Source organism: Mesoplodon bidens (genome assembly GCF_964165515.1).
Source record: "Mesoplodon bidens genome assembly, chromosome: 7".
In the NCBI taxonomy this organism is placed as follows: domain Eukaryota; kingdom Metazoa; phylum Chordata; class Mammalia; order Artiodactyla; family Ziphiidae; genus Mesoplodon; species Mesoplodon bidens.
Window position 1 is genome coordinate 92,383,954 of NC_138164.1, and position 26,349 is coordinate 92,410,302.

The following is a 26,349-nucleotide window of genomic DNA, read 5'->3' on the forward strand; positions in this document are numbered from 1 at the left end:
TTCTTTCTTGGTGGTTTCTATTTTTTTCAGTGACATAGCAGTCAAGGTCATCAGCCAAGAGGGAATATGCAGGGAGGTGTTTGAAGTTTGAAGAGAGACACCGTTGTCGAGGGGAGGAGGGGAATGAAGAAACCAGGGTAACAAAGTAAAATTCACGAGCAGCATTAAAGGCCCACTTGACCTTGACGTGGTTGTGTATCCCTTCAGCCATATTAAGGTGCACAGGTATGGGTTTGGAGTCAGAAGAGAGCTGGAATCATCTGTGACTGACGGTTTGCTGAGTACAATAGAAAAAGGAGGAGGGGAAAGACATTTAGTGTCCAAGGAATTCACTCACCTCACTGCCAGGGGTAAGAGAGGAAGTGAAAACCACCACCACTGACAGCTTCAGGGGAAACTGTATCCCCAGGGGAGAGACAGGTTTCACTCAGAGCAAAGAAAGCAAAGGAAGCATTCTAAAGTATGAGAATGCAGAGGATTTCTTATTCTTGGTAAAGCAGTTTCAGTGGCCGTGATGCGGCTGGATCGGAGTGGGTCAAGGAGCAAGGGAGAGAACAGAAGCTGACAGAAAAGCAGATAACCGTTTCAAAAAGCTTTGCTCTAAAGGCTCTGGGGTTAGCTGAAGGGTGGTTGAAGGCAAGGTTTCTGTGTGTATTTTAACGTGAAAGGTATTACAGCATGTTTTTATACCAGTGGAAGAGGGTAAACAATAAACAATGCAAAAAAGAAATGGGGTACATGTGGGGATCTTTGCAGAAAGCAAAGCCCTTGAGATGGTCAGCGGACATTGGATCCAAGGCATAAGTGGAAGAACGAACTTAGAATTCGGTAGAAGGAAAGAGGCAAAGGCTGAAAGCAGGAAGGTTGATGGAAACGTGAAATGGGAAGATTTGTTAGTTCTTGGGAATGAATCTACTAATCTCTGAAAGTATGAGGAGGTTACCATCTGAGAAGTGATGGGGGGAGGAAGATTGGGTATTTGATGTCAGATAAATAAAGCTGTGAGGAGAAATGGTCACCAGGTAGGGAAAACGAACTTACTAGGGAAGTGTAGTAGGTTTGTTTGGCAGCATGGAGTGCCCACCTGAGCGGTGTGGTCATAAATCTGAAGTGAGATCAGTCAACATAGTTGTGTACTTTTCCCCATCAGGCCTTGCTGCTTTGGTACAGGTGCCAAGTAACTGGCTCACAAGGACTGTGGGTTTTGCCAGGTGAGTATGATGGGGGCTAAGATACAAGGGGGTTAGGATGTTTCCAATAAAGTGGTGAAAATGCTGGGCCATCATCTACGCTTCATAAGGAAGCAAGGATATGAAAGGAGTCATGGACAATGACAAATGGTAAAATCAAGGGACTGGAAGTCTGGATGAGGTTAAAGACTTGCTGGAGTGAAAGAACTGGGGTAAATGAACTCAAATGGTTCAAGACGATAAACCAAGAAGGGGGTGTATGAGGTTATAATTCAGGAGATGGTGTATTATTTTCTCTCCCAATTAAATAAAAGCATTAACCAAATAAAACCTTAAGATCAAGATGATGTTGCTTTTGGCTACATTAAAAAAAAAAGCACTTTCTGATTACATCTCTGGGTTGGTCACAGTTTATTTGGCTAGGAGAGTTTGAGTTAATATCACTTGATTTGGATTTTACAACCAATCCCAATATAAGATGAGTGCCCTGTGCTACAATATAGGGAAGCACTACAGAATATAGGGGAAATCTATAAAATTGTTTTGACATCAACATTGAGGGATATGTATGTCCTTGACTTTTCATGTAAATTTATGATACCAATATTAAAATAAGAAAATGCTCATTCTGTAATTAAGTGGACATTTTCCAATGAATTCTATTATCCTAACAACTTTAAAGAGTAATAGGAATTCTCTGGGAGTATATCTAAAAAAATTAAAGGAAAATATTTTGCTGTTAAGGGGTTTAGAAATAAACACAAAAAGCATTCACTATAAAATTTTTACTCCATTGTATTGCCATTTAAAATACAAGAATATAAGCAAATATCATCCAGTGTCAGAAGATCTGCAGCATTTAGTGACAAATCAATAGCTTTATGGAAATTTTCAATTCATTTAAAAAAATACCTGAGTCATTTAAGTAACAATTAAGATGAGCTTTGTCTCTACATATAATAAACTTCCACTTGGCTTATACAATTCCATTTTCTCCAACGGGAAGCTGTGTAGGATCCAGTCCTACCTTCTTCATTGATACGGCAACATCAAATAAATAGTCATAACACTCACACCTGTTAAAAAATAAATAAATAAAAGCAAAAAGAACTAAAAGTGTTCAGTGAAAAGAGAGTTCTCCAATCCTAACAATCACATTTTTCTTCTGCATCAAGTTAACCCTGTTCCTAGCAGATTTTTTTTTTCTTTCCTCAATTCTAGGCAAAGTTTCTTAGTTTGTCTCCAACATTATTAAAACACGGAATCACACTGAATCATGCCACCATAGTATACACTTCTCAGGAAATAAAAGGGAGTTTAAAATATACTACTTATGTAAATTAAAATTTTTTATTATGTGCCATTTTTTGAAATAAATACAGCAAATCTTTATGTGACTTGGGTTAGCTTTATTCTAGCCCTCAACTCAGAGAACAAGATCTGTATCTCCTTCTTTGTATCAAAGAGCACAGTGCCTTGCCAACTAACAGCTAATCTGAAAAATATTTCTTAACAAAAGAATATATAATACAAATAAAATATCTAGAAATAATTAATGATAAACTATTTAAATTTAAACCAATTTGACCAGTAACACACAAAAAAATCATACTCCGTTTTCAATCATAAAACATATTTCATTCTCTTTTAGAGTGTGGTGACTTGCCCCAGATGTTCTTTGGTTTCGGTTTACACTTACATGCTTTTAGCCTTCTCCCACGTCTCTCCCCAGACGTAGACTCCATGCCGTCTGACTAGTACTGCACAGGAGTCTGGGTAATCATTCATTGCTCGGGCCATTCGCTCTTCGAGGTCTTTCTCCTCAGGTGTATTCTCAATAATGGGTACTACTAACATATCATCATATCTATTAAGACAAAACAAGTCATTTGCTTTCCTTTTTAAAACAAATAAAGACATTCATATATAAAATTTATAATTTTTTCAAATAACAAGTTAGACGTTCTCTTTATATCTGAAAAGCCACTCCAAATTAGGAACAAGACGTTGCATGTTATTCTGTGTATCTTGTATAAACAAATGTATCAAGAGACGCCTTGGGAATTTGGCAGGCATTGTTCCAATCCTAAGTATAAGTGGCAGAAATTTGTACAGGATACCAAAACCTAACAAAGAAATTATCAAGATCATACAAGTATTTCCCTGAAGGATAGAGAATCACAGTAGTTTTAACAGGAGATAAGAAATGATAAATTTCAGAATTAGAAGCATAGGAAGGATTAACAATTGAACTACTTATTAAAGCAGGAATTTCCCAACGTTACAAAATCATTCTATGCTATCTCTGCAGGACCCAAAAGTGTCTTGGATAGACAAATAAATAAATGCAGGTGTGGTTTATGGCCCTGGGATAGCAAAAACCTTTTGGAGCTAACTATTAAAGGTATGACAATATTTTCAGAACGTTCTCAAATCTGTGACATTAGAACCTCTTTACCTTATTTTTAGTAAGTACATGTGATGAAATCAGAATATGCATTTTTCATTTTTGCTTCTGCAGTAATATTTAAGCTTGTTACTGGTAAAACTATGTCTATTTGTGAGGTCATTTACAGCCAATCAAAACTCAGACATGTTTTCCTTTTAACATGAATTTCTCTTGCCTTGTTAATATTACATCTGCTTTTTCACTATCTTTGTGATGGCTAAACTTAACCAAAATAAGTTCTATCCATATATTATCAGAGGTTACTACTTTAGGGAAGGTACCGACTGAGTAGCTGTCATGTGATAAAGAACCTGGCCAACCATTATCAGGAACAGTATGAGGTTGCCCATTATTTCACTTAAGTAAAACAGAGGTAATTATAAAATATCCTTAAATGTGGAAGGAATAAATTGCTAGTCCCAAACCTTTCCTAGTATTGGCGAGGAGAACCACAAACTTATATTTTCCTCTACCATGTACCGAACAGTCAGAAATATCTCCAGGTGCAAAATAATTCACAGCAAAATAAGACCTGAGGAACAGAGCCAGGGTAGTCCTTTGACCATCAAATAGTATTCTTTTCACTCTACCATAGGCGTGTTGCATCCAAAAGGTACAACAACTATATTTAACATGGTAACCTCCCCCGATAAGAATTAGGCATTTGAAAGTTATTATAATTTTTTTTAAGATGGACTTAAAAATTTAAAAAGTAGAATAAAAAATGTAAAAACTCCATCCTTTCTTACTCATCCACCTTTTATTGCCCCTTCTTTTAACTGGACACTTAGGATTCTCCCCAAATACTGACGAAGTATCACTGCCCCTGAGCTGTGATAATGACCCTGTTACTGATTTCCCAGCCAGGTTCAAACAGAATTACAAAAGCATGTCAAAAAACTTTGTACTCTTTAAATTCTGAGACATTCAAAATAATATATAAAGTGTATACGTTGTGATGCATAACAAATGACATCTTTTCATTCATGTCATTTGTTTTTCCACAAAATTCCAAAGGCTCTCTATTGTGCTCCGCTCCTCTACCCACCATCTCCCACGTTCTTCTGACCTATTTTTATTTCTTCACCAAAGCAATCAAATGCCGATGAAACTGATAGCACACATAATGCCTCTCCTTCAAGACCCAGATATGGAAAAGGCAATATGCGGCTATGCTTTTTTTAGTATGTACACTTTCATAATTTAAATATTTAACTTTTGTAAATAGGTGTTTCCCAGCACTGAGGAATGCTTTAGGCACACAATAAATATTAACTAAAATCAAGTCCAATTAACTTCTCAGCACACTAGTTTAAACACATACAGTCTATTATGTGCAGCAACAGTAAGATATTGCTGCAAGAACACTTTAGAAAAACTGGCACCCTTTTCCTCTAAACAAGGCAAAGTGGATTCAGCCCCTTTAGGAAACTGGGAAGGGTGAAGGCTCAGGAACAAGAATGCCTGTATATTCAAACAAAATGCCGAGCCTGTCCCTGAGCCCTGGGAACGTGTTTCTTCATGTCACTGTATTCTAGATTGACGAATAATTGCTACATTTTTGTGGGCTGGTGGGTTTAGCTGATTTTATCCAGAAGGCCTCTGTTCTATACTATCTATGCCAGTTTCCACACTGAAAAATTATAAACGTATAGAGATCTACTTAATTAAAATAATTATAAAACTTTTTTAAAAATGAACATATTCCAGAAATACTACATGAGATCAAAATGAAGCATAAGACTTAGTCAGAGCTGAAACTTCCTGAAGACAAAGTGAAGGTGAGGAGAGCTGGCTCTTGGGGTTCTTCAATAAAGGAACACACTCTTTCCATCTCTGTAGATATCTCAGCCAGGATTTTTGCATTTTACTCTGACAAACATTTAATTATTCATGTTGGCAATAACCTACCAAGGCTGGGTTAGGGATGGGGAAAAGAAGGGAAGGCATCTGATTTGTGTCACTGAGAATAGATCTGGAAGTATAATATTAAGGGGGGGTACTATCTAACACAGATCTACAACATCTCATTAACTACATAAAAAGATCAGTATCCTGTTTATTATAAGAAGGAGAAATACTGTTCAAATTATTTAAGCAAAAAATAGGGGAAAATACCTGTAATACCCTCCCGAGATACATTTCTTTATTCCTTTGATCATCTCTTGATGTGTAATTTTAAACTCCCTTCCTGGGAAGAGAAGGGTGGCCATGACAGCAGCTTTAGAGTGGGTATGAATCACAGCACCTGCTCCTGGAGGGGGAAGAATACAGTTACATGCTCAGTGAAAACTAAATTGCACCTTTTAAAGAAAAAAATATATACACATAAACACACACACTTATTTGTATATGGCTTTGGACTTGTTTTTCTTGGCATGGAATAATAAGTTGGCAGCGGGTAGGAGGGGAGAAAGGAAGATAGGAAAGAGAACTACTGATAGAGAAGTCAGAAAGCAAAAGGAAAAAAAATTAAGCTTTATCCAGCATCAGGACAATGCACGATACTTTATACATGCTCAAGAAATATCCTTTAGATAGTCTGAAGTACAACTATAATGACTGTGGAGATCATAATCATACTACTACTACCACTCAATTAGGGATTCCTATGTGCCAGGCACTGGGCAAATCCCCTTTATAGATGTTATCTCTTCGTATCATCACAACAACCATCTCCCCCATTTAATGGTCAAGGACATGAGGTTCAGAGATGTTAAATAATTTGTCCATAGTTATTTAACTACGTTGTCCAACTGCAGATAGTAGTTGAAGAACTTGGATTTGAAGCCAGTTTAGTCTGACCCTTAATCACCAAGATATGCTTCAGTGTAGGCCATATCTTAATAACATAAGGGGATGGTAGGGATTTTAAGATACAGATGCAAGGGATTTACCTAAAAAATAACTTGTATGCTATAAAACTCAGTAATGGCTATTTTTGCAATGGGAAGTTTATTTAGCTTTTTGCTAGGAAAGATTCATCATGCTGTTAGAACCTGTTGCTGAAGTTTCATCCCTTCAGTAGTAGCTGATAATGTCTGGGAACAGCACATGGCATGATTACTAACTCTATATTGATTCTATTCAGGGGCTATACTAAAGCATGGTTCTAATGACTCCATTGCTAAGGCTGAGCCAGTACTTCAGTTATACTTTCCTATTCTTACATTGTCCTCTAGGATCAACCTTTCCAGGTTGGTATTCTACCACAATTTCTGGGAATTAAAGTAAGAGTCCTATTTTTATCATGAAGTAAATTTTTCAAAAAAGAGGATCACTCCCACTGAAGTGAAGGGCATGATTTTCCCTCATTTGTATTTTGATTAACTTCTACTACAAGTTCCCAGAGATATAACTCTGAACTAAGAGTAGGAATTGGATTGTAAATATAATATTTAGTTGGCTAATTTGACAATCTAGTGGAATCATATTGATCTAGGTTGGAATTTTGGCCCCAATACTCACTGGCTGGTTATTTTGGGAAAATCTTCCCAGAGCCTCTGTCCTCTCATATATAAAATGAAGTAATAATGGACCTCCCACAGAGGCTGATGTGAGGACTGAATGAGTTAACATATTTAAAGCCCTTGCACATAGCAGGTATTCAAGAACTGTGAACTACAACAATAATTGCCATTATTTACAGGAGCCTACTCTGCAAATATTCTTTACGTTGAATACATTTTCTGCCTACCTCTCATTGTGTAAGCATTCATGAAAAGAGGAGTACACTGGCTTTTCTTAAGATTCTTATATGGCGGAGGTCCACTTATGTCCTGTTCATTGATGTCACAAACAAACATGTCTTCAGGCTATTTAGAGGGGGAAAAAGAAAAAAAGAAGGCTTATACAATATCAATTAGAAATGTCCCCTTTCTTGTGTGTGTGTATATATATATACATATATATATATATGTATATATATATACACACACATATATATATATACACAATTCCATTTATATATAGTATATATAAACAGTGCTAATATATATACATATTTAACTATATTTTAAATATTTATATAATTATAGTTTCTCTCTCAAAATTTTTTAGCCATTTTGAGAAATAAAAAAATGTTTTCTACTAATAAAAATCATCTCAAGAAAGCTAAAAAAATCGACCTTTACAATTTGAAGAAAAAAGTGATATGGAAAATTTAATATGCATGTAATGATGTTGATGTCATTTTATCAACTTAGTTTCTCAGCTTTGCCATGTAATTTCACAACTATATTTCAGAGAGACTATATAATCATCATTTTATATGATGGGTGTTATAATTTTTTTCACATTTCATAATATAAGAGGAAAAATACAGAGTAAAAAAATACAGAGTAAAATTTTCTTATCCCTTGAGAAACTTAACTGGTACTCAGAAATGTTAATCTCGATGACATACTCTATTTTTAAAGTTCTAAGGAATTATGTAGATCCACAGGTTCTTCCTAGTAATACATGCATATCTCTGACGTGTAACTTTCGTTTGCCAGGGTTTATTACAAACTACAATATAAATGTTTTATTAATGAAGCACTATGCCTTAGACAGAATTAAGTATTATGTGCTTGTTTTAACTCTATTCTGGGTATTATTCTAGCATTAATACAGAATGGGTCTTCTCAAAATGTTGAAACAAAGTTTTATAACTTTAAATTGAAAGAGCTTTGCCATTATTAAGTATGAATCAGTTTGGTCCATCTGAGACCACCAATCTGATTACCCTATTAGCCTGATAAAGGTGGTGTTATAATGCTGCAAAGTTAGAATCATTTTTTATTATGACTTAAGATTGCACTGTTCACTTTTGCCCTCTAGAGGCTGAATGAGAATTCAAAACACAGGGTTGCAAGCAGGATACCTACCACCTTAAAAAAATTTAATAGTTACTTAACAAATGTTTGTTGATTAGTTATTTAAATTATCACAATATAACCTCCCTTCAAAACTAAGATTTCTTTTAATATTAATTCCATTTCACAAAACAATAATCAAGTAGAGAAGAACAGACATTTGGGTTTAAGAAGTATCCCTTTACCATACCTGAATCCGTTCCTTTTGCACTCCTGAAGGAGCAATGTAGATTTCATTGCTGGTAACACAAAATACAGAAATTGGTATTTATTTAACTCGAATGTTCTGCTTTTGCAAAAAGACAAGTGTACCCTTGCAGTCCAATCATTAATTATCTTTATAAATCAAGTCATACAAATAGCTGCTTTATTTAATTAATGGTGTAGGCTGTATAGAAAGAATACCAAATTAATTTCTTTATAATGCTGGTGACACAGTAAAATGTTGATAGTTGCTTTTGTTACATTTTCATATGTATTTCTTTATTTCCTTTTATGGTGCAAAATCAATGGTAACCAGGCTTTTATCTGGTTAGGGGAAATAAAAATCTGAAAACATGAGTCTTTAGCATCCTTAAGCATGAATAAGCAGAGTTTATCTTACTATACATGGAACACAGTTATTCTAAAGTCCAATCAGCGGAAATATGCTCACTTGGAGTAGATCTCTGCTTGCAAGAAATCAGGGTTAATTTTATTGTTTGAAATGCTCTTACTATAAAACATGACGCTCAGAGACCTCTGCTGGATGGTTTGTTAAATTACAGCATTAACACTGAGCTACTTTTTGGGTGGAACAGTATATGCTTCCTAATTGAAAAACACTTCTATCTTGTGAAAATATTTGCTAACAAAGCCAGAACAATTGCAGAAAGTTAGAAATATAAAAGGCATGGCTACATCTGGAGATCTCTCTGTTACACAGCACATTGTGCTAAGGGAGACGCTATAGCAGTACCACTTACCACAAGGTGCTTTCAAACTTGCTTTGGAAATTAATCTAAAATCTTCTCTAAATTGTCTCCACCCTCAACAAAGGTCCTTTGGCTCACGTATCAGTTTCAGTTGCTGACAGAGGGTGTTAAAGAACTGCCACATAATGCAAATGAATGAAATACCAGCACCTGCACGCTCCAGCTTCTGCCACTGAGGCATGGACGTAGGGACACTGAATAAATATTGTTTCCCAGTGAAAATGAGGATGACTGCCTATATTGAATTGAGCTGTCAAAGTTGGGGTTACTAATAAACCTATAGACTTGGAACTGACAAAAATTTAAGAAAGTTCCTTTAAGGATCTATTGGTAAATTAAGGTCTAGAAAATAAATGCCTGATAATGGGAGTGAAATCCAAAGCAGTAAGCTTTGTTCAAGCATTCATTTTCGCAAAGTAGCTATTGCTTTAGAACTTTGTTGCATAAGAAAACCGTAAAGTGGCACTCCTCTGGAACCAGTGGGAATGCATAGGGATCATTACCGTTAAAACGGCCCCTTATAAATACCAGGGATCCAAATGTTTTGTCCTCATGTAACATGGTAACCTGAAAGAGACTCTAGAATCATGTGTGGTACCTAGTCCAGTCACCTCCGCTGGTAGGTCTTCTTGTGTGCGGAGATATTTATGCAGTCCTGGGAACAGACTCAAATAAAGTTCGAAACAGTCTGCTGGTAAATAAACTCCACCTACAAAGTGGGAAAATCCAGGGTTTTTATTCAGTTTGTTCAAATAATTTGGTACGCTAAATGTCTTTTCTTTTTTTTTTTGGCCTTGCTGCATGGCTTGTGGGATCTTAGTTCCTCGACCAGGGATTGAACCTGTGCCCTCAGCAGTGAAATAGTGGAGTCCTAACCATTGGACCGCTAGGGAATTCCCTGGTATGCTAAACCTATTTTTATTACTGCCTTTATAAAATGGAAATCAGTTGAGACTTTGATCAACTTTGAGTAATGAAAAGATTAGCCAAACAGGTTTTAGAAAAAACTATACCTACAAAGAAGGAGATACGTGGATAAAAATATTAATACAAAGGTGACAGAGCTTTTATTTTAGGAGGGAAACATGCCAAAGACTAAAAGTGAAGTATTTACTTGGTACTCTAAGCCACAAACAAAAGCATTTTGAGTTTCAAGGTATTAAGTTTTAGAATTTATTTTCTCCATACTCCCTGATCTTTCACAATGTGGTGAGCAGGGGAACAAAACAGAAGAGTTTATAATAGGGCTTCCCTGGTGGCGCAGTGGTTGAGAGTCTGCCTGCCGATGCAGGGGACGCGGGTTCGTGCCCCGGTCCGGGAGGATCCCATATACCATGGAGCGGCTGGGCCTGTGAGCCATGGCCGCTGAGCCTGCGCATCCGGAGCCTGTGCTCTGCAACGGGAGAGGCCACAACAGTGAGAGGCCCGCGTACCACAAAAAAAAAAAAAAAAAAAAAAAAGAAGAGTTTATAATACCTGTTCTATTTTTATTTACTTAAAAAAATCCTTTAAACCTTACTATGATTCAATTAACTTGTCTATAATATAGACTTATTAATTTTAATTCTAATAGCATACAACAGGATTAGTGTCTCTGACACATAAAACTATAATGCCGTGCAAGACAGGAATCTAGCCTAAGCACAATGGCTGCTCAGTATCCTGGAATGGCCTTGAGTGCTGTTATTTTCTTGGTCTCCCATTTCTTCCGTCTGATTTAACTCTTGTATGTGTCTTAAGCTATATCTTTTATTATGTGCACTTTGGGCACCACATACACCAGTAGCATAAGCTGAACTGATAGTAGCCAAGCCTTGGAATCAGCCCTAAAGGGCTTAATGTCAGAATTATTCTGGAAACGCAACCTATTGGGTTTGTGCTTCATTCCAAGTTTATCCGCTCTAAGCATCAGATAAAGCAAACCAAACTTTCACTAACATGAGAATAATATTGCTGATAAAATTACCGATATGGGTCTATGAAGTCATTTAAATATTAGGGAGAAAATTCAACATGTTACTACAAATTACCCATTGTACTCCGTAAAGCAAAAATTTAGTAAGATTCCGGATACAGTGCCATAAAACTGTGGCTGTTTTCACCTGTGACCTCCAGGAGGCTCCACACCAATTAAGAAGCTGAGGAAAAAGCATTTTACAAACACAATGCAACTTCCCTATAAATTGACTGCAGTGCCATAAAGCCAATTAATTTTAAGAGGTGCCAGTGAGTGTTTTAGGGTGACCACACATAAGTTTAGTGCATGGTGCTACAAAGAATTTTAGTTTTACAAAGAACATAGTCTTTTATGTCTTTATGATCAAAAAAATTCCGTCTTGAGATCTGCAGTGGTCCCTTACCTGCATTCTATTTTTAACTTAGCTGTTTTTTTGAGCCAGTTGGAAAAGTTATTTTAACTCAGTTTGCTAGAAAGCTCTCTTTTGTACATATACAAACTATTTCTGCAAATGCAAAAAAAAAAAAAGCAGTTAACCGAAGGCAATATTTAGAATATAATTTATTATAAGTAATACAGGTGAGAAACCAAATTACTAGGACTCAACTCCTAAATGAATAAATGAAACGATAACAAGTGTTGTTATTATAGGACTTTGCTGTGAACAGATCAACTTGAAAGTTTTGGCAAGATAACTTGAAAACCTGCAAAATGCTGATTGACACATTAGCACTGGGTTGATGGTAAGAGAGGATGCACGTGACGGATGTCCCATGTATTGATACCATGTGGAACAGGACGTTTCCAGACTGAGAGCCTCCCTACACATGAACTGTGACATTTGTTGACTAAGGGCTCTCCTGTCATTTCCCACAGTTTAATTAATATTTCATGAATTCCTTGGTAATTTGAAGCAGATGAAATTTCAATGGCATCATCTTGTGGTATGTTATAAAATCCCCTTTGTTCAAAATGTTCTGATTACATTCCATTCTTTTCTAAACAATTCAACATTACATAAATATTGTAGCAATCCAATTTTGTTAAAGAAAGTGAATTAGGATAAAGAAATAAATCAAGTTACTCAGTTTTAACATTCAGCCTCCAGACAATATTATTCCTAAAATATTTCAGGAGCAAATACATTAATCCTGTTCCAGAAACACTTAAGAGAGTGAGATTCTACAACCTCTATTTTCATTGTTAGTAGGTTACTTATTTCTTCACCCTCTTAAAGGAAAGACAGTGAGTAAGTCTAAAGAACAATTAACTACTATTCATTCCTTCTGTTTCAAGGCCAGTACCTCTTGTTTTGTCCTGTGAACAACATGGACCTGCAGGTGCTATGTCCATTAATAATGATACATGTATTTAGAAAGGCATATTGCCTTTTTTTGGACTCAAAAAAATGTAATTTTTAGAATTTTAGGTGGTTAGTCATCTGTATTTAAGTGACCTTAAAATATGTATCTGAACCTTTGAAACAAATCCTGTCTATCTAGAGGGGACCCTTCGTAGTTCCAGACATATGAACATACCCAGCAACATGTTATTTAACTTTGGTACTCCATGGACTGGGGACCAAATTATTCTGAGTAGAAATTATGGTTCTTAAATCCTTAGATATTTATTATATCTGCAACATCTGCACACTTATTCCATTCAGTTATGCAAATACCTATTTCTCTATTTAGAAACTAAATACCTTCAGTATCATAAAACTGATCATCGGTTGTTCTTTGTACATAATACATGTTAGGCTTTCTGTGGTCTACTTATATGGAGAATTCTCAGAAATGAAATCAGCCAGAAACTTACCCATGCTTCACGCTAATTCCTCCTCCAGTCCCAGTGACCCAGCCCAAATGATAAAACTGTTTGCAGAGCTCTGGGATCAGGTATTTTGGATGTTCCTTGTCCTTAAAAAGAAGATAATGATTTCTAAAATAGACATTATTTTATCAAATGACTACTCTAGATGCTATCTCTATTAAGAAACCAATTTAAGGAAGGTTAAGAAAATCTACCATAGAGAGGGTACGTACGGTGAGGGAGAAAATTATTACAAAATATATTTTGTTTTTAATGTTTGGAATGTGGATCTACTATATTATTTTGCAACCAGAATTATTCAGGGCCATACAGTCTAATATTATGGAACAGACTGCAAGAACAAGGTGGAGAAATGCCCAGATTATATTACAAAGTATCTACTGAAATGGCTGAAATAAAATAGGATCTAGTGCTGAAAGGAACATGCTTCAGTCTGTCCAGAAAATTTCTTTACACATAACATCTTATTCAATTAAGGCATGATATACATGATATACTATCATAGTTATTTGTTTATTATCTGCGTTGGTTCAATTTTATTTTTATTCTAAAAATGTCCTTTGTTTCATAGCACTTGTATTGTTTTCTCTTATTACAAAAGCAATATATACTTATTATGGAATTATAAAGTCAAGAAAATAATATAAAAAGCACTCAGAAACAATCATAATACTTTCTAGGCCCAATCCTATGAAGATAGATGTTGGGATAAACACTGAGCCTTATTTATTTATTTATTTATACTGAGGTATAATTGACATAGAACATTATATTAGTTTCAGGTGTACAATATAATGATTCCATCTTTGTATAGATGGTGAAATGATCAGTACGATAAATCTAGTTGAAATAAGAGCCTTACTTTTAAATGTCTAATGATTACTTCTTTAGAAAACAAAACGAGGCATTTCCCCCTCTTTTATAAAGCTAAAATTAATGAAAACAAAAAGTATAATAAAGAAATACAATGAATTCCATTTTGGCAGTATAATATACAACCCTTACCTTGAAAACAAGTAAATCTGTTGAATAAGTCATTCAAAAAATATTTCAAAATATACTGCTGAGCTGGCAAGAAAATAAGGTTTCACAGCCATAAAAGAAACAACAGTGAGTCTACCTGGGAGGGAAGTGAGATCCAAAGCCCTAATTTCCCTGAAGGTATTTGCAAATCTCTGGTGACCTCTTCAATTTTGATCGCTATGCATGTCACTAGAAACACAAGATAAAACCTAGGGTGTGCTCAAAATAGGGCATCTAATAGAAAATCCCTACATATGCATGGGACCCCAAGGGGCTATACCCTCCAGGTGAAAGTGAACAAGTAGTCACACTGTGCAGAGAAGCACAGCTAGCAAACCTGCATATATAAATCTTGGCACTGGGTAAAGGGGAAAAAAACATCTTTGAGTCCAAAGAGGGATTATTATTGAACAGACTAAATTTTCAGCTATTTAATTGGATTTCTGAAGTTATGATATTTTCCCAAATTCACTGTTAATATTTTACATAGACATTTTATTTTAGATAAGTACTACGAATGATCATTTGATGGAGTAGACTTAAAAATATAAAATTAAAAACATGGGAATGTTGACATTTTTTAAAAGTTCTGATTGAACACAGGCTTAGGAGTTAATGGGCACAAAGGCAAATCCATATTACACCATTTATTGCTTACGTGACCTTGGGCCTCAGTTTACTCATCCATTAAATAAGAACATTATGAGGATTAAAATGAGATATAATGGATACAAAGCATGAAGCACAATGTGTGACACAGTCAACATTCGTTTCCTTCCCATTTTAACGAGTTAAAAATTCCTGAATTAAAATTAAAAATAAAGTTATATTGGTCTTTATTATATCTTTCCTTATGAAATCTAGCCAAAATTACCCATGCCCTGTATAATTTGCTATTTCCTTTTTTAGGGATACGATATTTAATTACATATTAAATTACAGCTAATGAATGAGAAGACTCCTGCAGATTTCCAACCCTTAACCATCAACTTGCAGGGCACGTTGCAAACATTATAGAAAACAGTCTGTTATTAAGGGCCTCCCCTTTCCCTTTTGTCTTTCCAGTACTGAGGTATTAGAACAATTAGCCTGCTTCATGCTACAGGAATAACAATAGTAAGGCAGCTGTGGTTAGTAAAGTTTCATTCAATCGTTCAAACCCACAAAATTACAATTTCAAGAAAAATAATCACTTAGCAGCAGGAACCAACAGAGATATATTTAGTAAAAATGCAGTCATTTAAGTTATCCAGAATGATAAGAAAAATAAAAATTAAAATATGTATTTTAATAAGAATTCACAAGAAAGAAAAGGTTTAGTTAGTATTTAGCTCTTCCCTGAATATCAATATTACTTGTCTGTTATTGTTAGGTCTGCTAGAATAAGACTTTTGAAAGACATATCTAAAGATGGATTACAATCAACTTCTTACAGTAGAGGTTCCATACAGTGAGGAAGAAACATTTAACAGTATTTTGAATATACTTTCAAAACACTAAAGCCTAAACAGTTTTTGAATCAATACTTCATTTCCCCAATTTTTCAATCTAGTTATTTTAAGGAAATCAGCCTCGAATGTCACTGAGATACCTGCTCACAGCCAACAATGGCTCTAATCCCCTCCCCCACCTTTTCTTTCAATTTAAGCGTAATAGAGGCATTATTCCTCAGAGGTTTTCCCAAGGGACTCTTACAAACATAAAATGAACACGTGTCAAATGTATTTAGCCCATCAGCTAAATGAGGGAACCAAAAAGATGACACAACGGTGTCCAAAGAGAATTCAAAACACACACATAAAACTAATCAGGAATCCTGGATTTACAAATAAATGATATAGAAAAACTGGACAATATCCGCTGCAGCAATAAGTTGAATCTCTATAACACGACTTGCATTTCTATGAAAAATAATCATCTGCATTACTGTCAGCATTCTACAATTCACAGACCTGTAAAATAGCGTAAAGATAGCCCCAAGACACCTAGTAGTCTTTTTTGATCATTTCAGTCTTGCAGAATTTTTCCTCGCCCTGGCCTAAGAATGGACTGGATACAGGCACAGTCAAGGTGTCAGCATTTTCTCTGTCTCTGGTCTTTGTTTCCTTCTGCACTTCTGATTCATTCTCCTTTCTGCACACTGGTTTTCTTTGCAACTTCACCTCCACTCAAAGCCCTATTTCTCCCTCCTACCTTCATTACATTTAAAAACTCTTCTTACAGGGCTTCCCTGGTGGCGCAGTGGTTGAGAGTCCGCCTGCCGATGCAGGGAACACGGGTTCGTGCCCCGGTCCGGGAAGATCCCACATGTCTCGAAGTGGCTGGGCCCGTGAGCCATGGCCTCTGAGCCTACGCGTCCGGAGCCTGTGCTCCGCAACGGGAGAGGCCACAACAGTGAGAGGCCCGCGTACCGCAAAAAAACAAAAAAACCAAAAACTCTTAACCAGTTAAGCACTGACTAGAAATCAGAAGACAAGGAGGCTGGCTTTAGCTTTGACCCCCACTACAGCGAGTCTGTGACCCTTTCTGGCTATCAGTGTCCTTATTTTAATAATCTGGATCCGTGATGCCTAGACTTCTGAATTTCAAGACCGGTAGTTTTTGTTGCTGTTTTTTAAATTTTAGGGACTGACATAAGGTTACCAGTTAATGACATTGGTTATATTTAACCATCCATTATCACATTTTTCAAAAAGGAAAGTGCATTTTTTACCTAAAAAGAGCAGGAAGGATAAGGTCGGAATGAAACATAGTCCTTTAAATGAATGCAATTAATTCTGTGAAATTCAACTTACCATCCTCCTGATTTTTCTTATTTTGCCAGAATTGAGTAAAAGCTCTCACGGACACATATTTGGGGAGGATTAAGGTTATTTTTTCCTATTTGGTCTCCTTGCCTACAATTTCTCCTTTTTCTTCTCTCTCTTCTCCAGCTTACCCTTCACTCTATTATTAGTACTAAAATAATAACACACTTTGATGGCTGAACTCCCTTCCTCAAATCATTTAATGTTCAAGTATCACCCCCGGGTCTCTTATTTAAGTCCATCTGCATTCTTGCTCCAATTTAATTTTTCACATATTTTCTTGCACTTTTTTACATACAGCTCTCAGTTCTAGTCAACCTAGTTGTGGTAATCAACGCCAGGATGGCTCTTAATGATCCCTGCTTCCTGGTATTCGCATCCTCGTGTAGAGTTCCCTCCCACATTGTACCAGGCTGGTCTGTGTGAAGACAGACTAAGACGTGGCAGTATGTCACTTCTGATGGCAGGTTACTAAAGCCTACAGCTTCTGTCTTGGTTGCTCTCTCTTGGATCACCTGCTCCGGGGGAATCCAGCTGCCATGATGTAAGGGTACTCAGCCTATGCAGAAGGCCACAGAGCGAAGAACTGAGGCCTCCAGCCAATAAAATGTGAGGAACAGAGGCCTGCCAATAACTTTGTGAGCTTGGAAGCAGATCCCAGCTGCAGTCAAGCTTTCAGATGCCTGCAGCTCCAGCTGACAGCTTGACGGCCAACTCATGAGAAACCTTGAGCCAGAACCCTGAGCTAAACTCTCCTGGATTCCTAATCATCAGAAACTGTGAGACAATGATTGTGCATTAAGCCTAAGTTTTGGGATACTAGCTGTGCAGCAATAGATGACTAAGACACATTTTCTTGCCAGCCAAGAATACATCTTTTTCTCTTTGCACTGTTAATGCTCATGCTGGATCTCCAATTATCCCACCTCTAGCTATCAAACTCTTGCTTGTCAGTCTTTACACCAGGCTTCCTACCCACTTCCCCTATGATTCCTTCTCTCATCTCCACAGGAAGTGATCCTTCCTCAAACTCTGTGCCATGGCATTTGCACTGTGTACCTTTTTTGGGTATCTATTATATAGCCCTCTCATTCATTCATTCATTCAACAAACCTTTACTGAAGGCCCTGAAGAAATAAATACGAGTAAGAGAAAATCCTTACCCTTGAGGGCTCAAACTCTAGTAAAGAAGTTAACAGCTGTGAAACGACAAAGCAATATATAAAACAAGATGATCCAGGGCATTATGGTAACAGAAGCTACTGGTGGGAGGGGGCGGGAGTTGGGAAAAGCTTCATAGAGGAAGGGATGCTGAGCTAAGTTTTAATGAAGGATGGCCAAGCATGCAGGTAGGTGAAGAGGAGAAAGGGCATTTCAGTCAGAGAGAACTCTGAGTAGCTGGAACCGGAATTAGGTTCTATGGGATGGAGGGGGGAAGGAAAAAGACTGTAAGGACCTTTCATGCCATGCACAGGAGTTTGCACTTCATGCTATAGATGGTTGATAACTGCTGAGTAGTTTTAAGTAGAAGATGATAGGATCATACTTTGTTTTTGAAACGTATCTACAGTGGCAATAAAGAGGCTGAAGCATGACAACCAAGGAAGCAAAAGACCAGACCAGAAGAACGCTGTGGAAATAATTTCAAAATGAAATTGTAAGGTGGTGATGGATTTGGAAGATAATTAAGAAGTTAAAAAGAAAGGATGGGCTTTGGGTAAGAAGACTGAAAAAAAGGAAGGCTTAGAGGAATTCTAAGTTTCAGTTGGCTGAGTAGCTAAGTGGGTAGTGATATCAGTCATAAGTATTCCTTGAGTGTCGATGTACCAAGCACTTCCTGGGAATTCAGCCATGAACAAGACAAAGTCTCTGCACTAAAGGAGTTTATACGCTAGGGGGTAGTTTAAAAAAAAACGATGTCGACTGAAAAAAAATGCACAATGTGACAGTTAAGTTTAATTGGGGGCAAATTGAGGACCATAACCCGGGAGGAAGCCTCTCAGCTCTGAGGAACTGCTCTAAAGCGGTGGGGTGGTGGGGAGGTCAGTAGAGACGTGGTTTTAGTGAAGGGGGGTTACATGGAATCAAGCACACATTTTGGCAGATGCCTGCTGTTAATCACAAGAAGTCTGCCGCTGGTCACGAGATGTCTCCTTTAATCCTTTTAGTGCTTTTCTAGATATAAGATGCAAGAAATTGGGCTCATAATATGTTCTCTTAAAAATAACTATCTGAAGTCCTGTTCTTCCTCGAATATCTCATTCCTACCTCCTCTCTGAACTCCTTTCAGGGTGTGTTGAAGGTCAACCACTCCAGTAGATAGTGACCTAAACCTTGTAGAGGCAAACAGTGTGCGACAATTTTTAGTTGGCAGTGAAAAGAGGAAAAAATAAATAAGCTGTAATAAGTGGGAAAAAGGAAACAAACAAGGGACCTTGCTAATCTGTGTTGTCACTTATTCACACAAGATAGTGGTTGACAAGTATTTCCCAATAAAATCTGTCATGTTACTACTTTTTAATTGGGGCGTTCAGCCCCGAAAGAGAATAACAGGAGGAATAAGGACTCTCCCTGTCTCCTAAGCAAGGCTTCTCACATTGTAATTGTTTATTCGTCTAGCTCTCCTCCAGACCCCAGGCCATTGTCTTAATCACCACCCTGAGCACGTGGGTGTTCCATAAAATTCTTAGAGCGCAGAAGTGAATGAAAAGTTATGTGCAGCCAGAGGGTGGATTTTCCTTTGACTTCTGCTTAAGGAAAAATCCTTTTTACGATCATCCCATAATCAATCTAAACCGAGACAGGCAAAGAGCAACTGTGCAGATGAAAGGTGCCGGCTACAGTCCGCAGATCTGGCTCGGCGTACGTTTCCGAGTATCTACTAGGCGGCAAACGTCGGGCTGGTCGCCAGGGCGCAGAAAAGAAGCTCGAGAGCACAGTCTTAGCTTCATTTCCACTCCAGAGCTTCACGTTTCCCAGCTTGGTCTGTCTTCATGTTAAGTTGTTTTGAAACACACACGAAAGACGCCCGACGCTCTCTTCCGTTATTTTTCCCTTTTCAAAGTCTGGTGCCCAACCCCCGCCATCAAAGAATCCCAGCGCTGGAAGGAGGCCCGCCTCGGGGCCCGGGGCCTCAGGTCTGCACGAGGAACGGGAGCGGCGGCGCGCGGCGGTCGCACCCGGACCGGCCTGAAGCCCCACCCGACCTGCACCTCGTCTCCTGGGAATAGAGTGCATCGGTGGCCCCGCCCCTACCTGCGCGCGACACTGCAGTGAGCAACAGCCTCCCTCCGGAGCGTGACAGCTAGACATGGCCCGGACGAGGGGTACCCGCGCCCTCCAACCTTCTCACGGCTTTGCTTCTGGCGCTCCGCCTGGGCTGACGCGGCAGGGGCCGAATTGCAATCAGGCGGCCCTGAGGGCACCCCGGGGGCGGGGCGGACAAGGCGAAAGGCGGGTCTGGGAGGGCCTCGCTGCCTGGAGACCCAACCGCGGAGCCGCCTGACCGGGAGGCGGGGCCAAGCGGTTGGAGGCGGGGCTAGAAGAGCTTGATTCCAAGGCTCAGAGGGGCGGCTGGAGTCCAGGGGGCGCGTCCAACAGGGTGGGAGGCGGGGCCTGAGAGGGCCTTGATGGCTGGGCGATCAGGCAGTGCAGAGGGCAGCCCGGGAGAAGGCCGGGAAGATGGCGGCCTCCTGGAGGCTAGGCTGTGATCAGCGGTTGCTGCGTTGCCTCCTGGGCTTCTGCCGAAGCCCAAGGCTGGTTAAGGGGGCTTCTGGGTGGTCTGCCGGCCGTGGAGCTAGTTGGAGATGGTTTCACAGCACGCAGTGGCTGCGGGGTGAGTGTCTGGGGCTCGCTCAGCTTCTGTGTATCTGAGCAATGGGGCTGGGGCTGGAGCTTTTTGATTGAAGGCCTGTATCTGAGTGTGAGTTGCCAGGGGCTCACTGTTCCCTTGGCTTTTTCTTGGGGAGGAGTCTGCTGACTTGGCCTACTGCATGCCGCAAAGGGCTTTTGGGGAAAGTAGGAGAACTTGATTCCGTCCCTGTCCACCTTGGTTGATACGGCTTCTCTGTGACCTTGCCTTGGAATTTGGGTTTTGAGGCATCTCTTAGGCCTTTTCCCAGTCACATTTCAGGTTTCTTTAGAGTTGTTAGGTTGACCAAGTTTGTTGAGATTCAGACGTCACCGTTAGCAGTTTTTATTCATTCTCCTGACCTGTCTTTGTTGGAGACCTTCGAGGCCACTTGGGTTGCTCCACGCGACCACTATGGTAAAGGACCCAATTTGTAAATGTCCAGCCATTAGACATAGGTCGGGAAGAATGTTTAACCAAAACATGAGCCTGAAAGAGTGAAAATTTAGGAGGGGAATCTTACCAAGAAGGTGTCGACTTAAAGACATACAACATAAGAGTTGTGAGTTTAAGTTTTATTCAGCGGCTTACTGACGGTTATAGCACGAGAGGCAGCCACTCAGGTCCGAGGCACTGCTCTGCAGAGGTAGGGGGGAAGCCAGATTGTATATGAATTTTTTTTGTCTAGGAAATACATACAGTCAAGCATATATCTTGGTAAAAGATTACTGCTAATCACAAAGAACAGATAACTCATGTTAATGGTTTTAGTATATTTCTACGAATAGGAAGATGTAAGAATCCAGGGTCATTGAAGTTCTTCCTGAGATATGCTTCGAACTATCTAAGGGCCTGTTTATCCAAAGCAGAGTGCTTCATCCTGAATTCCTCTCGGGTCGCACTGTGGCTGGGCAACTTGAGTGGGTTATGACTTAACCCTTGTAGAACTGGATAGTCATTGAAATTCTTGTTTGTTCACAAAATTTATTATAGAAAGTCGTCATTAAAGAGTGGTATTGACACAATTAACATAATTCTTACAGTGTTTGATACCATGTAATATAGTGTGCCCGGCATTATTTTTCTTCACATGGGTGGCGGGCAGGTACTGAGTATTATTACCTGCGCATCATTCAGTCACTCCACAGGATGAATTGTAATATAAAAAATTAGGTGCAGTAGGCATTGCCTACATATTCTGAGCTACTTTAGGCTCAGAAAAAAATGTTACACGAAGTTAATGTTAAGATGCGTGCACAGAGATTTTACGATCCAGTGATGAAACTTCTTTTTTTTTTAAGAGGTGATATTTTCTGGTAATATCTACATTGTGAAATGGTATTTCAGCGACAGTCATGATCTCATTATTTTAAATAAGATACTAAAATTCCAGACTGTGTATAAAGGATGGTAAGACCATTTAAGAGTTAAAGTATATGTCACTGACCTCTCTGTAAGTTTCTAAGATGATATACTCTTAAATACACCTTATTGTTGTCTTGAGCATCATTTGCCTTTACGAAAAAATGTATAAATCCCCAAACTGTTATGCACGTGTTCATTCTTTTCCTACACTCTTGAGTGGTGATTTCTTTTTGCCCTTGTTCCAAGATTGCAGAATAAACTGGGATTCATGTAGAATTTAAATTTTATAGTTTAATACCAAGAAGACTGATATTGCAAGCCGAAACCTCTTCTGAAGTGTTTGGTTTATTTCACCCAGAGAAAATAGTTCCGCAGCCATTCTGACATACCTTACAATTCCAGCAGGGTCTTTGTAAATGTATCATTCAGTACTAAGTGTATGAAGGAATCAACAGATTCTGTAAACAAAATGGAGTGTATGGTGACTCTTTTTATTTTTTGTACTTGGTAAGCAGTTTACTATAGCTGGTGATCTACTGGATACTTTTTTTCAATCAAGGTCCTTCTTGTGTTAATGAAACTAGGGAAGAATTAAGGTTGGTAAATTTAAATTCAGGAGAGTTTCTTTGGGAATCTACTAGCACTGACTTTTAGAGAGGCATAAACCTATTTGAAAACTGATAAAAACTATACCACTTCTTCAGAAAAATGCATACATGCAAAATTTTGTATGTGATTCCAGGGAACTTGTAGATCTCCCTGTAATTTATCTATAAATGCCACCTAGTCTCCAGGCTATTACCATGAACATTTTGGTCATTTCCTACAGAAAATAATTGTGCTACTTTGCAAGGGTATTTGCCATATCTGAGAACAAGAAAGGTGCATTTTAATATAGGGGTTCGAACTATAAACAAATGACTCTTGGATACATTTACCCAAGTGACTACAACAAAGGCAGTAATTTGGAAATTTTGATTCAGATCTGGGTTTGGGCTAAGCTTGTGCATTTAGGCCCATCCGATCATTCACCTTTACCTAAACATCTGTACTTATCTTTCCTTTCTTTGCTCATGTTGTTCCTTCAAATGGAGTGACCTTCCTTGTGGTTTGAAATTTTTCTTGTTACTTCAATGCCACCCTCTTAAATCTTTTTACAGGCTCCTGGCAAGGGAATCAATGACACTCTAGAAAGGGGTAATTTGACGAGAGTTTTATAAGTGACTATTTTTGTGAATTTAGGGTGTAGAGATGGTGCTGTACTAATGGGCTGTTTTTTGTTTTTTGCTTTTTGCGGTAGGCGGGCCTCTCTCTGTTGCGGCCTCTCCCGTTGCGGAGCACAGGCTCCGGACGCGCAAGCACAGCGGCCATGGCTCACGGGCCCCGCCGCTCTGCGGCATGTGGGATCTTCCCGGACTGGGGCATGAACCCGTGTCCCCTGCGTCTGCAGGCGGACTCTCAACTACTGCGCCACCAGGGAAGCCCCTGGGGCACTTTTTATAGAAAGAAAAATGTTCCTTTTGGAGCTATGGCATCTAATTTGGATTTTTGGGTTTTTTCTACTTGTACTCCTAACTCAAGTCATCCTTGACTCCTGACTTTCATATGCCACATCCAAACTATCAGAAATTCTTGTTGACTCTACCTTTTTTTTTTTTTTTTTTTTTTTTTTTTTTTGTGGTACGCGGGCCTCTCACTGTTGTGGCCTCTCCCGTTGCGGAGCACAGGCTCCGGATGCGCAGGCCCAGCGGCCACGGCTCACGGGCCCAGCCGCTCCGCGGCACATGGGATCCTCCCAGACCGGGGCACGAACCCGTATCCCCTGCATCGGCAGGCGGACTCTCAACCACTGCGCCACCAGGGAGGCCCGACTCTACCTTTTAAATGTAATCTGACCACTCCTCACCACTTCTGCTACCAACTAGACTGGTGCAAGCTACCACCACCTCCAATCTAGATTATTGCAGGAGTGTCCCAATAGATGTCTCTACCACCACCCTTGGCCCAGTACAGGCCATTCTCCGTGCAGCTTTCAGAGTGCTGCTTTTAAATTATAAATCAGATCATGTTACTCCTCTGCTGAAAACCCTCCAAGAGCTTCTCATTAAACTCAGAATGAAATCTGAAGTCCTTAACTGTGGTTTACAAAGCACAATATGATATGAATCCTCCACCTCTCTGAGTTCAGCTCTGACCATGCCTCACCTCACACTCACTCCACTCCAGCACACAGGCTCCCTGGGTGAGTTCTGAACATACCAAGCATGCTCTCTGCACATTCTTTTTTTTTTTTTTAAACTTAAAAAAAATTATCTATTTTTAATTTATTTTTCTTATGTGGGTAATCATACAATTTATTTTTTCTATGTTCTTATTTTTTAATATTTTTAATTTATTTATTTTTGGCTGCATTGGGTCTTCGTTGCTGCATGTGGGCATTCTCTAGTTGTGGCGAGCAGGGGCTACTCTTCATTGCGGTGTGCAGGCTTCTCATTACGGTGGCTTCTCTTGTTGTGGAGCATGGGCCCTAGGTGTGTGGGCTTCAGTAGTTGTAGCACGTGGACTCAGTAGTTGTGGCTTGTGGGCTCTAGAGCACGGGCTCAGTAGTTGTGGCACACGGGCTTAGCTGCTCTGCAGCATGTGGGATCATCCCGGACCAGGGCTTGAACCTGTGTCCCCTGCATTGGCAGGCGGATTCTCAACCACTGCACCACCAGGGAAGCCCTCTGCTCATTCTTGTGCTTGCTGTTTCCTCCGTTTCTAAGGCTCTCCATCAGAGATTTGCATGGCTACCTCCATTCAGCTCTACTCACTTTGTCAGAGGACGCCTTCTCTGATCAAACAATAAAATAGTTCCTCTACTGCAACTAGGTCCCCTTCCTTTCCTTTCTTTTCTTAGAAGGATCTGGTCCTTACGTGCCTTTTTAGTCTCTCAGGACAAGTGTTCTAAGTCAGTAAAGGAGAACAGGTAACATGTTCATGGGTATCTTCACTTTGTATTTAAAATCCCATTATTTTAGCTTTTCTGCAGGGTTTATAGTTGTGACCGTCTCAAAGCATGTGCAGTTTTTCTTCGTTTCTTTTTTGTAAATTATAGCCTTGTGAACATGGCTATGTCTGTGGAACTGCAAACAAATTCAATTTTTTTATTGTTATTATTTCTTCTACTTGCTCGAAATTTTTTTCATGTCTTTCCATTGGTATTTAAATAATGTCAAACCCATTAACTAGGTGTTAGAGTGTACTAGAAGGTACTATGGCTACCTACTATAAGGCAGTAGTCCCAACATACTTTTTCTAACTTACATGGCCTACTTTTCATTTTCATTACGTTCTACTCTTTAGCCAGACTAAGCTGTAATTCCCACCTCTTTATTAGCATATGATGTCTCCCTCACCTGGAATATCTCTGCTGGTCCCTCACCTTGTTTTATTTGCTCAGCAGATTTTTAAAATTAAAAGTTATTTTTTATTGTAAAATATATATAAAATCTACCATTTTAACTATTTTTAAGTGTTTAGTTCCAGGGCATTAAGAGTGCTCACATTGTGTGCAGCTATTACCACTGTCTCCAGAACTTTTTCATAATCCCAAACTGAAACTCTGTACCCATTAAACAACAACTCCCCATTCTGCCCTCTCCCTAGCCCCTGGTAACCACTGTTCTACTTTCTCTGTGAATTTGCCTCTTCTAGGTACCTCATAAAAGCAGAACCATAAAATATTTGTCTTTTTGTGTCTGGCTTATTTCACTTAGCATAATGTCTTCAAGTTTCATCCATGTTGTTGCAGATATCTGAATCTCATCCCTTTTTAAGGCCGAATCACATTTTATTGGATGTATATACCACAATATTTTGTCTATGCATTCATCTATCCACGGACACTTGGGCTGTTTTCACCTTTTGGCCATTGTGAATAATGCTGCCGTGAACATGGTTGTGCAAACTCCTGTTCGAGTTCCCGCTTTCAGTTATTTTGGGTGTATACCCAGAAGTGAGGTGGCCTGATCAAATAAATGGTCATTCAGTGTTTAATTTTTTG

General features: G+C 38.9%; 2 protein-coding genes across 3 annotated transcripts in view; one reads left to right on the forward strand and one right to left on the reverse strand.

The window, feature by feature from the left end:
* Positions 1-1,620: 1,620 nt before the first annotated feature.
* APIP (APAF1 interacting protein) lies at positions 1,621-20,416 on the reverse strand. Its single transcript, XM_081239136.1, has 7 exons — positions 20,345-20,416; positions 13,245-13,345; positions 8,686-8,734; positions 7,337-7,454; positions 5,758-5,893; positions 2,890-3,057; positions 1,621-2,266 (listed from the first exon to the last, which is right to left on the reverse strand). Exons 1-7 carry the CDS (start codon positions 20,399-20,401, stop codon positions 2,167-2,169), a joined length of 729 nt encoding a protein of 242 aa, XP_081095262.1. The 5' UTR covers positions 20,402-20,416; the 3' UTR covers positions 1,621-2,166.
* Positions 20,417-20,722: 306 nt separating this feature from the next.
* Positions 20,723-26,349, forward strand: part of PDHX (pyruvate dehydrogenase complex component X) — a 73,192-nt gene continuing 67,565 nt past the window's right edge. The window contains exon 1 of one of the 2 annotated variants that reach the window (XM_081239742.1): positions 20,723-20,930. In XM_081239742.1, coding sequence (XP_081095868.1) covers positions 20,771-20,930 — 160 coding nt within the window. In that variant the 5' untranslated portion in view covers positions 20,723-20,770. The remainder of the gene's footprint in view (positions 20,931-26,349) is intronic. The other variant, XM_081239743.1, reaches the window with a different exon arrangement.